Source organism: Ornithorhynchus anatinus, chromosome 14, assembly GCF_004115215.2.
Source record: "Ornithorhynchus anatinus isolate Pmale09 chromosome 14, mOrnAna1.pri.v4, whole genome shotgun sequence".
Lineage (NCBI taxonomy): Eukaryota > Metazoa > Chordata > Mammalia > Monotremata > Ornithorhynchidae > Ornithorhynchus > Ornithorhynchus anatinus.
This window is the reverse complement of record NC_041741.1, coordinates 2,907,049-2,921,193: the sequence shown is the minus strand read 5'-3', so window position 1 is coordinate 2,921,193 and position 14,145 is coordinate 2,907,049. Positions and strand designations below refer to the sequence as shown.

Sequence of the window (14,145 nt, the reverse complement as noted above, 5' to 3'; positions counted from 1 at the left end):
CCGCCCCGGCGCTCGGCACGGTGCCCGGCACGCGGTAAGCGGGAGGCGGCGGGCTTGGGGGAAGGAGCACGGGCTTGGGAGCCAGAGGTCGTGGGTTCTCATCTCTGAGCCGGTCGCTTCGCTTCTCTGTGCCTCGGTTCCTTCACCTGGAAAACGGGAGTGAAGATCGCGAGCCCCACGTGGGACAACCTGATTACCGCGTATCTCCCCCAGCGCCTAGACCGGTGCTCTGCACAGGGTAAGCGCTTAAATGCCACGAGGATGTTACCGGACTCCACGGTGACCTTTATTATCATCGTCCCTGTCCTCAGGGAGCTGACTTTCTAGCCCGGGGGAGAGGGATGCTTAAATCACAGTAGTGTTGGTATTTGTTAAGCGCTTACTAAGGTGCAGAGCACCGTCCTAAGCGCTGGGGGAGATACGGGGTCATCAGGTGGTCCCACGTGAGCCTCACAGTTAATCCCCATTTTCCAGACGAGGGACCTGAGGCCCAGAGCGGCGAAGTGACTCGCCCACGGTCACCCGGCTGACGAGCGGCCGAGCCGGGATTCGAACCCATGACCTCTGACTCCCAAGCCCGGGCTCTTTCCGCTGAGCCACGCCGCTTCATCGTAAGCGGCCCCCTCACGTTTCCGAGCCCGCGGAATCCGCCGAGAGAAGAACTAGAAATGCTTGTATTTCCGGTCTCTCCCCGAGCCCTGCCGAAATACGTTTCTGCCTGAAAAAGAAAATAAAAGAGAGAACCGCGTGAGTGCCCTCTCGCAGCCGGGGGTTCGAGGCGACGCGGCGGGTTGCGTCGACTCGGTCTGTGGCCGGCGTCACCGGCCGGCCCTCACGTTTCCGAGCCGGCGGAATCCACCGGGAGAAGAAACAGAAACGCTTATGTTTCTGGCCTACCCCCAAGCCCTTCTGAAGTCCGTTTCCGCCTAAGAAAAGAAATTAAAAAAGGGACTGCGGTCGTCCGCTAGCGTGGGGTTGGGTCTTCACGGTCGCCGTGACAAAGACGACTCCGCGTGTCCTCCGCCGGCCCCGCGTAAGGCCGAAAAATCCCCCGATTCGGCCGCGACGCCGCTCGGCGGTATTTATTGAGCGCTCACAGCCCGCGGGGCGTCGTACTGAGCGCGAGGGAGAGAGCGATAGAACAGACATTCCCTGCCCACGACGAGCTGACAGTCAAGAGGGGGAGACAGACGTCAACGTAAACGCCGGACGTGGACCGAAGCGCCGTGGGGCCGAGGGAAGGGCGACGGGGAAGGGTTCGGGAATCGCAGCGCGCCGTTAGAACCCGCGTCCTGCGGCGACGCGGCAGATACGGTCGGTGGTATTTGCCGGGCGCTTCCGCGGGGGCCGAGCACCGTACCGAGCGCTCGGGAAAGTGATGATCTCGTGATAATGTTGGTATCTGGTAAGCGCTTACTATGTGCAGAGCCCTGTTCTAAGCGCTGGGGGGGATGCAAGGTGATCAGGTTGTCCCCCGTGGGGCTCCCAGTCTCCATCCCCATTTTCCAGATGAGGTCACTGAGGCCCAGGGAAGCGAAGCGACCCGCCCGGAGTCACCCAGCCGACGAGCGGCGGAGTCGGGATTAGAACCCGTGACCGCCGACTCCCAAGCCCGGGCTCTTTCCACCGAGCCACGCTGCGTCTCGTGATAATAACGATGGTGTTTGTTAAGCGCTTCCTAGGTGCCAAGCACTGTTCTAAGCGCCGGCAGGTCGGGGCCGGAGAGGCCTCCCCTTCTCCGTTCATTCAGACGTATTTACGGAGCTCTTACTGTGGGCGAAGCGCTGTGTCTCATCCCCCTTAGTCGTCGTCTAGACGACTCATCTAGCTTCTGCCGGCAACTAGGGGACGCAGCGTGGCTCAGTGGAGAAGAGCGCGGGCTTGGGAGTCAGCTGTCACGGGTTCGAATCCCGGCTCTGCCGCTCGTCAGCCGGGTGACTGTGGGCGAGTCACTTCGCTTCTCCGGGCCTCAGTTGCCTCATCTGGAAAATGGGGGATGAAGACTGTGAGGCAACCTAATTACGTTGCATCTGCCCAGTGCTTAGAACAGTGGTTGGCACATAGTAAGCGCTTAACAAATACCAGCATTATCATTATTATTATTATTATTATCCACTACAAGCACCAGCCTAGTGGAAAGAGCAAGGGCTTGGATTCTCTACCGTGGACTCCCCTGGACTGCAAGCTCGTCGGAGGCAGGGAACGCGCCTGTTATATTGGTCTGTCGTACTCTCCCGAGCGCTCAGTACAGTGCTTTTGCACACGGTAAGTGCTCAATAAAGACGACCGAACGAATGAAGACTTCCAGCTCCACTCCACTTGCCTGCCGGGTGACCCCGGGCAAGTCACTCACCGCCTCTGGGCCTCGGTTTCCTCGTCCGTTCCAGAGGGATTCGATCGTATTTACCGAGCGCTTACCGTGTGCGGGGCACTGTACCGAGCGCTCGGAATGGACAATTGGGCAACAGAGAGAGACAATCCCCGCCCAACAAGGGGCTCCCGGTCTAAAAGGGACGAGATACCTGCCGCCCCGCCCGCCCTCGCTTAGATCGGGAGCCCACGGTGAGACGGGAACTCTGGATCTGACCTTTTTCATTCAGTAGTATTTATTGAGCGCTTCCTATGCGCAGAGCACTGGACTAAGCGCTTGGAATGGACAAATGGGTAACAGAGACAGTCCCTGCCCTTTGACGGGCTCACGGTCTAATCGGGGGAGACGGACGGACGAGAACGATAGCAAGAAATAGAATCGAGGGGATGGACGTCTCATTGAAACAATAGCAAATTAATAAATATTGACCCGATAATGACCTGATTATCTTGATTCTATCCCGGCGCTTAGCAGAGTGCTTGACATAGAGTAAACCCTTACCAAATTCTGCAATGAATATGATGATCTTGATTCTATCCCAGCGCCTAGCGGAGGCCTCGACACGTAGCGAGCGCTTCACAAAGACCATGGTTAGTATTGTTAGTCCCTGGGCCTCAGTCCCCTCGTCTGTAAAATGGGGACGAAGGCCGGGAGCCCCACGTGGGGCAGGGACCGTGTCCAACCTGGTTAGCTCGTAACCTCCCCGGGGCTCAGTACGGTGTCCGGCACCTAGTAGGCGCCTAACAAATATCCTGATTATCACCACTGCTCTCGTGCCGGAGGATGAGGAAGGAGAGAGCCCGTTGTTGGGAAGGGATCGTCGCTATCTGTTGCCGAATTGTCCATTCCAAGCGCTTAGTACGGTGCCCTGCACACCGTAAGCGCTCAGTTACATCCGACTGAATGAGTGAACGGGAGTACTAATCTCGCCACTCGATCCAGGTTTGGCGAGGGCTGGGCTCTGCCCACTTTTTCGTCTGGTTTTTTGGTTCTTATTTGAGGGGTGGGGCTTCTATGATATTTGCGAAATAGGCACTGTGCTAAGCGCTGGGGTAGATACGAACTAGTCGGTTTGGACACAGTCCCTGTCCCACCTGGGGCTGGCGGTCACTTGTCAGCTGTGTGACCGTGGGCGAGTCACTTCACTCCGCTGGGCCTCAGTGACCTCATCTGCAAAATGGGGATGAAGACTGGGAGCCTCTCGGGGGACCACCTGATGACCCCGGATCTCCCCCAGCGCTTAGCGCAGTGCCCTGCACATAGTAAGCGCTTAACAGATACCAGCATTATAATCATCTCTGAGGCTCAGAGAAGTGAAGAGCCCTGCTCGAGGTCACACAGCAGACAAGCCCACGCGGGGGGGGGGCAGGATTCGAACCCAGGGCCTGCCGACTCCCTAGGCCAACAGACTGGGACATTTACTTCTGTTACCCAGTAGATGGCGGCTTCCTCAAAATTTTTCTTCTGTTTTATTTCTTCTCCCTCTGGTTCCGCATCCCCTCCAGCTAATTTAATATCTGCGAAGCGCTCACTACGTGCCAGACACTGAACTAAGCCGTGGGGAATCAGGCTGGACACGGTCCGTGTTTCTACTTGGCTCTCCCAGGCTCAATCCCCGTTCTGCAGTTGAGGGAACTGAGGCCCGGGGAATAACACAAAACAGTAATAATAATGTTGGTATTTGTTAAGCGCTCACTACGTGCAGAGCACCGTTCTAAGCGCTGGGGGAGATACGGGGGTCATCGGGTTGTCCCACGTGAGGCTCCCACTCTTCATCCCCATTTTACAGATGAGGGAACTGAGGCCCAGAGAAGTGAAGTGACTCGCCCACAGATGACAAGTGGTAGGGCCGGGATTCGAACCCATGACCTCTGACTCCCAAGCCCGGGCTCTTGCCACCGAGCCACGCTGCTTCTCTAATAAGTGTGGTGGGTTTTAAGCGCTTACTGTAGATCAGGCGCTGTACTAGACGCCGGGGTGGATGCCGGCAAATAAGGTCGGACGCGGTCCCTGTCCCAAGTGGGGCTCACGGTCTCAGTCCCCGTTTTCCAGAGGGGGGGAACCGAGGCCCAGAGAGGTGAAGGCGACTCGCCCAGGGTCACCCAGCAGACGCGCCGGCGGAGCCGGGATTAGAACCCAGGTCCATCAGACTCCCAGATGCTTCTCTTAACGTGAGAGGGATCAGCTTTATCGACTGTGTTGTATTGGAATCATAATAATAATGATGATGATGGTATCTCTTAAGTGCTTGAAGGAAGGAAGTGTGTTTAAAAGTGACTCTCTTCATTTTTGAACGGGAGGGAAGGGGCTGAGAAGCAGCGTGGCTCAGTGGAAAGAGCCCGGGCTTGGGAGTCTAATCCCGGCTCCGCCCCTCGTCAGCTGTGTGACTTTGGGCCAGTCTCTTCACTTCTCTGGGCCTCAGTTCCCTCCTCTGGAAACTGGGGATGAAGCCTGTGAGCCCTACGTGGGACAACCTGATCACCTTGCATCTACCCCGGCGCTCGGAACAGTGCTTTGCACATAGTAAGCGCTTAACAAATGCCATTATTATTATTTAAAGGGGTCAGTGTAATTCCCGCGAACAAGGTTAAGAGATTCATATACGTCTGTTGTGCGACCATATCCGAGAAGAAACTCCTTTCCTTCCTAGGACGCCAGAGCGTCATCTTGGGGGCTTTCTTAGGTATTAGGAGGAGCTGCGTGGCCTGGGGGGTAGAGCCCGGGCCTGGGAGTCGGAAGGACCTGGGTTCTAATCCCGGCTCCGCCACCTTCTGCCGCGTGACCTTGGGCAAGTCACCTAACCGCTGGGGGCCTCGGTGACCTCATCCGAAAACGGGGGATTGGGATCCCCATGTGGGACAGGGACCGGGTCCAACCCGATCAAGTCGTAGCCACAACGGGGCTCGGCACGTAGCGAGCGCCGAGCGAGTATCGAAATTATCATTAATTATTATCATTATTACCGAGCACAGGAGACCGTCCTTCTCCATTTGTCCCCAGCCAGCCCTGGAAGCTCTCTGCGGCCTCGCGAGGTGGGTTCGGGTCCGCCCGGGGACTCGGCCAGTCTACCCGGTCAACTGGTAACCAGCGCTTTGCTCCATCCATCGATGGTATCCATCGAGCGCTCACTGCGTGCAGAGCACTGCGCGAAGCGCTTGCTCCGGTGACTCTCAGTCGATCGACCGATCGTATTTATAGACCGCCTACTGCCTGCAGAGCACGGTACTGAGCGCTTGGGAGAGGACAGTAATCGATCGGCCGGATTTGCCGAGCGCTCACTGTGCGCAGGGCACCGCACCAAGCGCTTGGGAGAGTACCATCCAACAGAATTAGCAGACGGATTCCCTGTCGGTAATGAGCCGAGAGTCTAGCGGGGGAGACAAAGAGCGCTCAGTACAGTACTTGACATGCGGTAAGTGCTTCAGAAGCACCACAATGATTATAATAATAATGATTATGGTATCTGTTAAGCGCTTACTGTGTGCAAAGCACTGTTTTAGGCGCTGGGGTTGATACAAGGTGATCAGGTTGTCCCCCGTGGGGCTCCCAGTCTTCATCCCCGTTTTCCAGATGAGGGAACTGAGGCCCAGAGAAGTGAAATGACTCGCCCAAAGTCACCCAGCCGACCAGCGGCGGAGCCGGGACTCGGGACTCGGGACTCGGGCTGCTTCTTCCCGGCCCCGCCTGGGAGTCGGTAGGTCACGCGCTCTCGTCCCGGCCTCCTCCGCTTAGGTGCCGTGTGACCCTGGGCCGGTCACTTCTCAGGGCCTCGGTTCCCTCATCGGGAAAACGGGGTGGAGACGGCGGGACGGGGACCGCGCCCGACCCGACGGGCCCGGATCCACCCCGGCGCCCGGCCCAGAGTCGGCACCTGCCGGACGCCGTCGTTCTCGGCGTCGCCGAACTCGTCCGAGCGCTCATCGCGGTGCCGGGCGCTCGGCGAGCGCTCGGGACACGTGTCGGGTCGCCCGAAGGCCGCCGGGGAGGGGGCAGGGGCACGAGGCCTCCTAAAAATATAGCGCGGGCCGGCCGGCTGTCGCGGGGGCGGGGCGGGCCCGGCCGGGGCCGGACACAGCTGCCGCCCGGGCTTCATCCCCTCGGTCGCCGCGGAGGACATTTAAAGGGCTTCTGTCCCCCGTCGCCTGGTGCACACGCCGGTGTGAGGGTGTGTACGCCCGTGCGCACACACCTATGCACACATGTTGATTGAACCGGCCCACCCTGCATCGGGCCGCAACCGGGAGGGAAGGCCTTGATCCCCCTTGCCCAGTTCCATGCTGCTGCACAAGCAGATATTGTGTGTGTGTGTGTGTGTGTGTGTGTGTGTGTGTGTGTGTGTGTGTGTGTGTGTGTGTGTGTGTGTGTGTACAGGAAAAAACTCAAATGTGCTTGTGTGAATCTGGGGCTCTAGTGGGCAGCCCCCCATCCTGGCCCCACCGCTCCCTCTCTCCATACATATATATAGATATCTATATATCTATATATATATATCTTTTTCCTCTCTGTCCATTTCTCTCAGTCTCTCTTTGTGTCTCTCTGTCCCTCTCTCAGTCTCTCAGTTTGTCTGTATCTCTCAGTCTCTCTGTCTGTCTCTCTCAGTCAGTCTCTCTCTATCTCTCATTCTCTCTCCCTCTCTCCCTCTGTCTGTCTCAGTCTCTCTTCCTCTTGAAGTCTCTCTCTCCCCCAGCCTCTCTTCATCTCTGTCAGTTTCTCTCAGTCTCTCTTCCTCTCTCAGTCTCCCTGCCTGTCTCTGTCTCAGTCTTTCTGTCTCTCTCATCTTCTCTGTCTCAATCTCTCTGTCTCTCAGCCTCTCTCAGTCTCTGTCTCTTCATCTCTGTCTCTAGGCCTCTCTGGCTCACTCCTTCAGTCTCTCTCCCTCCCAGTCTCTCTTCCTCTCAGTCTTTTTGTCTCTGTCTCTCAACCTCTCTCTTCCTCTCAGTCTCTCTGTCTCAGTCTCTGTCTGTCTCTGTGTTTCCTCAGTCTGTCGCCGTCTCTCTCCCAGTGTCTCTGTCTCTCTTCCTCTCTGTCAGTCTCCCTGTCTCTGTCTCTCAGCCTCTCTCAGTTAGTCTCTCTGTCTGTCTCAGTCTCTCTATCTCTGTCTCATCTTTGTCAGTCTCTTTGCCTCAGTCTCTCTGTCTGTCTCTGTCTCTCTCACTCTCTCAGTCTCTCTGTTTCTGTCTCTCTCATCTCTGTCAGTCTCCCTGTCTCAGTCTCTCTGTCTCTCAGTCTCTGTCAGTCTCTCTGTCTCAGTCTCTCTGTCTGTCTCTCTCACTCTCTCGGTCTCTCACTCTCTCTGTTTCTGTCTCTCTCATCTGTCAGTCTCTCTGTCTCTCAGTCTCTGTCAGCCTCTGTCTCTCTCACTCTCTCAGTCTCTCTGTTTCTGTCTCTCTCATCTCTGTCAGTCTCCCTGTCTCAGTCTCTCTGTCTCTCAGTCTCTGTCAGTCTCTCTGTCTCAGTCTGTCTGTCTCTCTCACTCTCTCGGTCTCTCACTCTCTCTGTTTCTGTCTCTCTCATCTGTCAGTCTCTCTGTCTCTCAGTCTCTGTCAGCCTCAGTCTCTCTGTCTATCTCTGTCTCTCTCACTCTCTCTGTCTCTCACTCTCTCAGTCTCTCTGTTTCTGTCTCTCTCGTCTCTGTCAGTCTCTCTCTGCCTCTCAGTCCCTCTCATCTCTGTCAGTCTCTCAGTCTCTGTCTCTCAGTCTCTGCCTCTCAGTCTCTCTCATCTCTGTCAGTCTCTCAGTCTGTCTCTGCCTCTCGGTCTCTCTCATCTCTGTCAGTCTCTCAGTCTCTGTCTCTCAGTCTGTCTCAGCCTGTTAGTCCCTCTCTGTCTCTGTGTCTCTCTGAGTCTGTGTCTCTCAGTCTGTCTCTGTGCCCCCCCCCCCCCCCCGTGTGTGTGTGTCCTGTGGTGGGTTGGGCGGGGGGAGGGACAGAGACACAGAGAGAGACACAGAGAGACACACAGAGAGACAGAGAGAGGAATGTGTGTGTGTGTGTGTGTGTGCTCGCCCCTCCCCCGGGGGGCGGGGGGGGAGGGGGGGAGGAGGAGGGGGAGGAGGGGTGGAGGAGGAGGAGGGGTGGAGGAGGAGGAGGAGGAGGAGGAGGAGGAGGAGGAGGAGGAGGCCGAGGCCGGTGCTGCACCGTGATGGTGCTGCGCGGTGCGGTGCGGTGAGCCGGGGTCCGGGGAGGAGGACCGACCACGTGCGCCGCCCCGACCTCCCCCCCCCGGCAGCCGGGACCCCCCACCCCCTCCGGACACCCCCAGGTCAGAACCCCCCGGGACCCCCAGCACGCACGCACAGGGGAAACTAACTTTGGGGAGGGGGATCCCTTCATTTATTGACCCCACCCCCCGTCTGTGTGGGTGTGTGGTGCCCCACGACCCCCCCCCCCCAATCCGTCCAGGGCCTTGGTGCCCCCCCCCAAAAGGGGTCCCCTGGGGAGGAGGGAGGGGGTCCGGTCCTGCAGCCCCTCCCCGGTGGGGGAGGTGGGCGTCCTTCTCATCTCCAGTATTTCAAAAATGCGGGGAGGGGGCAGGGCCTGGGGAGGGGGGCGGAGTCGATTTATGTCCTGCGGGGGGCCCCCCCTCCCCCCCCCCCCCGGGGCCTTGCGGGGGTCCCGGGGGCCGCCCGGGGGCTCCGCCGCCGCAGTGCAAGTTTTCCAGGCGTGAGAGGTCGGTTGCGGCCGGACCACGGGGGCCTGGGGCGCCGGAGCCCCCCCGCCCCCCATCTGCGGAGGAGACGGAGGCCGGAACCTCCCGGGGGACCCCCACCCCTCCCCCCAAGACGATCCCCCTCCCCCAAGAAGCCGAAGGGGGGAGGTGCACATCCGCAAGGCCGGGGAGGGGGCCTTTGCGGTCTCCGTGCGTCCCCTCTCCGGCCCCCCAATCGTGGACCTCACATACCCCGGGGGAAAGATTTAGGGGGTGGGGGGGTCCCTTGCGGTCTCTATGCACCCCCTCCCCCCCGAAGTCGCGGACCTGAAATACCCCAGGGAAAAGATTTAGGGGGGCGGGGGTCCTCGGCATTCTCCGTGCGACCCCTCTCCAGCCCCTCCCCCCAGATCGTGGACCTCGAGTACCCCGGGGAGAGGACTTGGGGGGCGGGGGGGGTCCTTTGCGTTCTCTCCGCACGCCCCCTCCAGCCCCCTCCAGCCCCCTTAGGCCCCCTAAGATCAGGGACCTAAAGTACCCCGGGGAAAAGATTTAGTGGGGTGGGGGGGGGGTCCTTTGCATTCTCTGTGCATCCTCTCTCCAGGCCCCCCCAAATCATGGACCTAAAGTACCCCGGGGAAATAACTTGGGGGGGGGGTCCTCTGCATTCACTGTGCATCCCCTCCCCCCCAAAATCATGGACCGCAAATACCCCAGGGAAAGGATTGGGGGGGGGGGGGGCGGTCCTTTGCATTCTCTGTGCTTCCCCTCTCCAGCCACCCCCCCCCCCCAAAATCATGGACCTTAAATACCCCAGGGAAAGGATTCTTGGGGGGGGGGGGGCGGGAGGCTGCTCTGCTGAATCATAGCGGCTCGCCCCGGTCTTCATCGCAGCCCCCTCCCCTTCTCCCCCCCCCCCCCCCCTTTTCTGTCTTTTCAGCTGTGAACGTGGCCGGGAAATGCGGGTGTGAAGCGAGGAGTCCGGACCGGCCAAACCCCCCCGCAGCCAGGAGAAGAAATCTGGAACCGCCCCGGTCGGGGATCGCCCCCCGAGGGGGGCCGAGAGGCTCCCCCCGGGACCCCCGGACCCGGCTCCGTCCTTAGGAGCTCGCTCTTCTCTTTATTATTATCGTCCTTCTCATTTTTAATCTCCGCTCCCCCGGTGGGGGGGAAATCGGCCAGAACCACGGCTACGTAACGGAAGACGGGCGCAGGAGGATCCCCCCCGCCGCCCCGCAAAAAAATCCACACATGGACTGAAAAAAGCCATTTTCAGCTCCAGATCGGCTCCCCGAGCCTTGCGGTCCCCTCCCCGGTAAACTTCGGGGGCGGCCGGGGGGGAGAGGGGGAAGACGACGACCTCTTTCCTTTTTTTTTTTTCCTCTTCCCCCCCCAAAAATTTGAATTTCGCCGGGCCGGGGTCCGGGTCCGGGGGGGGAGCCGAGGTTTCCTCCCCCAAACATGATGTTTCGCGACCAGGTCGGGGTGCTGGCCGGGTGGTTCAAAGGCTGGAACGAATGCGAGCAGACTGTTGCTCTGCTGTCGCTGCTGAAGAGGGTCAGCGGGACCCAGGCCCGCTTCCTGCAGATCTGTCTGGAGCATTCCATGGAATCCTGCACGGAGCTCCACGTCCTGGAAGGGGAAGCCAACAGTCCCGGTGAGTCCCTCCCGTTATCCCTCCCGACCCTCGCCCTCCCACCCCGGGACATCCCGGACCGACGGCCCGACCCGCCTCTAGCCCCCCTAGACTGGAAGCTCGTCGCGGGCAGGGAACGTGTCCGCTCGGTGATCCTACCGGACCCTCCCCGGCGCTTAGTACGGAGGCCCGGCGATCAGACCGCGAGCCCGGCGATTAGACTCTAAGCCCGTCGGCGGGCGGGGACGGTCTCTATCTGTTGCCAGAGTGTCCATTCCGAGCGCTTGGTCCGGTGCTCTGCACATAGTAAGCGCTCAGTGAATACTGTCGAATGAATGAACTCTCCCCGGACTGGAAGCTCCTCGTGGGCCGGGAACGGGTCTGTTCGATCGCCGTCTCGGACTCTCCCCGGCGCTTACTACGGAATTCTCTCTAGCCTGGAAGTTCGTTGTGGGTAGGGGATGTGTCTGTCTGATTGCCGTGCTGGACTCTCCCCAGCGCTTACTACACTGCCCTTCTCTAGACGGGCGTTGCGATCAGGGAATGTGTGTTTGCGGTAGTGGACTCTCCCCAGCGCTTAGTCCAGGATTCTGTCTAGACTGGAAGTTCGTCGTGGGTAGGGAATGTGTCCGATTGCCCTCTTGGACTCTCCCCGGCGCTTACTACGCCGCTCTTCCCCTCTAGGCCGGAAACCCGTTGCGATCGGGGAACGTGTGATTGATTGCTGTAGTGGACTCTCCCCGGCGCTTAGTCCAGGATTCTATCTAGACTGCAAGTTCGTTGTGGTCGGGGAATGTGTGTCCGATTGCCGTATTGGTCTCTCCCCAGCGCTTACTACGGTGCCCTTCCCCTCTAGGCTGGAAGCTTGTTGTAATCAGGGAATGTGTGTTTGCCGTAGTGGACCCTCCCCGGCGCTTAGTCCAGAATTCTGTCCGGACTGGAAGATTGTTGTGGGCAGGGAATGTGTCCGATTGCCCTATTGGACTCTCCCCAGCGCTTACTACAGTGCTCTTCCCCTCTGGACGGTCAGCTCGTCCGGGGCGGGGATCGTGTCCGATTGCTTAGTACAGTACTCTCCCCTCCTAGACCGTAAGCTCGTGGAGGGCAGGGACCGTGCCTGATCGCTCGGTTGGACTCTCCCCAGCGCTGAGTACGGAATTCTCCCTCGACCGTAAGCTCGTCGTGGACGGCGAGTGGGTCTCTTCTGTTGGACTCTCCCCAGTGCTTAGTACGGCGCTCTGCCCACCGCGAGCGCTCAATAAATAGGACCGGCTGCCTTTATCGCGCTGGCGACTTCGCCCAGCCTGCTCCTTTTCACGGAGAAACTAGCCGGGGTCCCTCGCCTGCGGTAACTACGGTAGCGGGAAGGATTGGGGAATTTTTTTTTTTTCCTCCCATGCAGTTTCCTGCAAAATAAGTCAGTCAGGTCACGTAGAGTCTGGATTTTTCTGGGCTTCTCCAACGTGGCTTACTTTAGGCAAGTCCATTGCCCGAAGCCTCACCTTGGCCCGAGGAGGACCGTAGATTCGGATATCTTGTTTCGGGAGTGTTTGGTGTGCTGCATTTTTTTTTTTTTTTGGAGGGGGGTGTCCCTTCCCGGGAGAGGTCTTTCGGGACCGCACCCTGCCTACCGAGGTCGGATCGATCCCTACCGAAAGGGTCTTGTCGATAGTCTACGGTTCCCCGCTAGCGTTCCCCTCCCCGCCCCCGGCGAGTTTTCCAGCGGTGGTCTGGGGAGGGCGGGTGTGTACGTGTGGCGTGTACGTGTAGCGTGCGTGTCCGTCCCCGTGGATCGGCGGCCTCCCTCTCCCCCCCCGGGATATGCTTTCGTGGAGAAACTTTCCCCGAGACGATGCTCTATTTTCCCGTTATTCGGATGGAAACTGTCGCCCCGGTGTTCCCCTCTTCCCGGCCGGACCGCTGGCCTCTGAGGGGGCCGGGGGGAGGCGATGCTTAAATAGGGGGTCGGCGGGGAAGGGGGCGGGGAGAGGCCCGGCCCTCGTTTTTGGCGATAGGTGAAATTCCTCAGGCCCCGTTGCGGCGGGGGGTCCCGGACAGAACCGCCAGTGTTTCCTCAGAGAGGAGAATGTGACGTCCTCCTCCAGCTGTTTCCCATTAGAGGGGCGAGCTGCCGGATGGATGGGGCAGACCCTCCCCTCGCCCCGCCCTCCCACCCCCCCCCGGGCAGCGGGGCATCCGCCGGGGGGGTGGCTCCGGCCTACAGGGGTGGACGAGGAAGCGGCCCGCCGGAGTCGGCGGAGTGGGTCTTCCCTCTGCGATAATAATAAGGATGATCATTCTGGTCCTCGTTACGGTGTGCCGAGCGCTGTTCTAAGCGCTTGAGTAGACAGGAGGGAACGAGGTTGTCCCGCGGGGGGCTCGCCGTCTTAATCCCCGTCGAACCGAGGCCCGGAGAAGTGAAGCCACCCGCCCCAGGTCACCCAGACGTGGCGGAGCTGGGATTCGAACCCCGGGTCCTTCTGACTCCCAGGCCCGGGCTCTACGCGCTGGGCCACGCTGCCTCTCTGTATGAGTCCGCGGGGGCAGAGAGGGATCTGAAGAAGCCAACTGGCCCCGTCTGCCAACGTAAGGTAGGGTGATGATCATGGCCCTCGTTAAGCGCTCACAGTGGGCGCCGAGCGCCGTCCTAAACACCGGGATGCATACGAGGCGATCGGGTCGGGTCCCGGACCCTACCGCAGTCCAAGTAGAGAGGAGACAAGGGTCGAATCCCCACTCTCGAAACGAGGGAACTGAGGCACAGGGCAGTGACTTGCCCATTGGAGAAGCAGCGTGGCTCGGTGGAAAGAGCCCGGGCTTGGGAGTCGGAGGTCCTGGGTTCTAATCCCGGCTCCGCCACTTGTCGGCTGGGTGACTTTGGGTATGTCATTTAACTTCTCTGGGCCTCGGTTCCCTCCTCTGTAAATGGGGATGAAGACTGTGAGCCCCATGTGGGACAACCTGATTACCTTGTATCCCCCCCCCAGCGCTTAGAACAGTGCTTGGCACGTAGTAAGCGCTTAACAAATGCCGTCATTATTATTATAGAGGAGGGGCATGGCCTAGCGGAGAGAGCCCGGGCCTGGGAGTCGAGAGGACCTGGCTTCTAATCCCGGCTCCGTCGCTTGCCTGCTGGGTGACCTTGAGCAAGTCACCTAACTGGGCCTCAGTTCCCTCATCTGAAAAACGGGGATGCAGCCGGCGAGCCCCATGTGGGACGGGGACCGTGTCCAGTCCCGTTAGCTTGGACCAATCCCAGCGCTTCGTGATGATAACAATAATAACGATGGTATTTGTTAAGCGCTTACTATGTGTCAAGCACTGTTCTAAGCACTGGTTCGGTGCCTGGCACATAGTAAACACTCCACACCTGCTGAAAAACAGACACCAAAAAACCCCACGGCAGAGCTGGGATTAGAACCCGGGTCCTCGGACGCCCAGGCCCGGGCTCTACCCACTAGGCCGTGCTGCTTCTCTTAGAGTAGCAACTA

General features: G+C 59.4%; 1 protein-coding gene across 3 annotated transcripts in view; it reads left to right on the top strand.

Annotated features, from left to right (window-relative positions):
• The first annotated feature begins 8,471 nt into the window (after positions 1 to 8,471).
• Positions 8,472 to 14,145, top strand: part of SAMD4A (sterile alpha motif domain containing 4A) — a 66,310-nt gene continuing 60,636 nt past the window's right edge. For 2 of the 3 annotated variants that reach the window (XM_029078956.1, XM_029078953.1), the window contains exons 1-2: positions 8,472 to 8,631; positions 9,959 to 10,675. In XM_029078956.1, coding sequence (XP_028934789.1) covers positions 10,480 to 10,675 — 196 coding nt within the window. In that variant the 5' untranslated portion in view covers positions 8,472 to 8,631; positions 9,959 to 10,479. The remainder of the gene's footprint in view (positions 8,632 to 9,958; positions 10,676 to 14,145) is intronic. The other variant, XM_029078955.1, reaches the window with a different exon arrangement.